Raw genomic sequence first — 1,440 nt, forward strand, 5'->3', positions numbered from 1 at the left:
TATGTGTAAAATTGTTCTGTTTATACTTTCTTTTTTATTTTTCTATACTTACTGTGGTTGTTATCTTGTTCTTTTTTTAGCCCTGAAGAAGGCTAGAAACTCTAGCCGAAACGTTGGCACAATAAAATAGGTTAATCCAACTTATTTGTGTTTATCATTGACCGCACCTCCAACCATATTCTTCTCGTTCGTCATCCACGGTCAACTATCTCTCATAATTAGTAATTATAAATAGTTTTGATTATTATAATGAAAAATTAGGGTGAAATAACTGCCTTTATTTCTCTCCGGTTCTTGTACTAATCAAATATATAATTAAATACTGACGTAATTGGATTTTTTTTTAGCTCTAATTGAAGTAATTAATATTTTATTTTTTAGTATATAAAGAAAAAAAATATTCATATAAATAATAATAAATCGGTTATAATAATTATAAATACGTCCTGTTATTTCTCGATAAGCGCTTTTTGAACCCTACCCAGTGTTATCATTCCTAAGAAGAACGAGTCATTACTGAATAATACTACGTCATAATATCAAAGATAATTTACAAACTTTATATCACATGTCGATTATCATTAGTTCCAGAAACCTATTATCTATAATTTAATATTTCCAATTTCTACAATTCTTCAACTGAATCCAAGAACTGATCCATAATCTGCGTATAAAGGGTCATATTTATATTCCAGTTTTCGAAAAAAAAAAAAAAAAAAAGACCAAGGAAGACGAAAATTATAAACAAAAAGTTTTTAATTTTCTCTTGCTATAAAATTTTGTATTCTGGAGGTGGAAATAACAATTTTGTTTCCTCAATATGAGTACGACATTGAAACTATTCCGGCCGACTCAACTATCAAAGTTCCTGGGTTGTAGTGGAATAGATTTATTTTTTACCTTTATTATTATTTTTAGCTTTTATTATTATTATTATTATTATTATACTTTTTTAATGACGTGTATTTAATTGTTTCAGGAAAATTCAGGTTTTGTAGCATCTTGGCTTCTGATTGAATTAACCCGTTTAGTTGATAATGCCTGGAACACGATCTTGACTTCGTTTATGTATTTTCATATTAGTTATTTGATAGAAGAACTTCTAGTACTTGGTAATAATATAATTAGTCTTAATGTTAAATTAAATTTTAAATATTTATTCTAACACCTGTTGAACAGATTCGATACTTAGGACTCCTTCTTGACAAGAGACAAACGCTCTAAACTTCCCATTCACTACAAAAAATTAGTATGCATTACAATAATCAGACCAATTTGGACATATGGAATTGAGCTCTGGGGCTCCACCAAACCATCAAATTCTTCCCGCATCCAATCCTTACAATCCAAAATCCTTGATGCTTCTTATTACGTAACAAATAAACTCATTCACAAAGACCTTAACATCCCATTCGTTGCAGAATTGGCCCAAAACAGATA

General features: G+C 29.0%; 1 protein-coding gene across 1 annotated transcript in view; it reads left to right on the top strand.

Moving 5' to 3' along the window:
- Positions 1-1,440, top strand: part of LOC106681061 (uncharacterized) — a 19,954-nt gene that overhangs the window by 16,408 nt on the left and 2,106 nt on the right. The window contains exon 5 of the mRNA XM_067045217.1: positions 980-1,112. Within this exon, the coding sequence (XP_066901318.1) occupies positions 980-1,112 (133 nt within the window). The remainder of the gene's footprint in view (positions 1-979; positions 1,113-1,440) is intronic.

This window comes from Halyomorpha halys, unplaced genomic scaffold (assembly GCF_000696795.3).
Source record: "Halyomorpha halys isolate HHAL.00 unplaced genomic scaffold, Hhal_1.1 Scaffold306.1, whole genome shotgun sequence".
Classification (NCBI taxonomy): domain Eukaryota; kingdom Metazoa; phylum Arthropoda; class Insecta; order Hemiptera; family Pentatomidae; genus Halyomorpha; species Halyomorpha halys.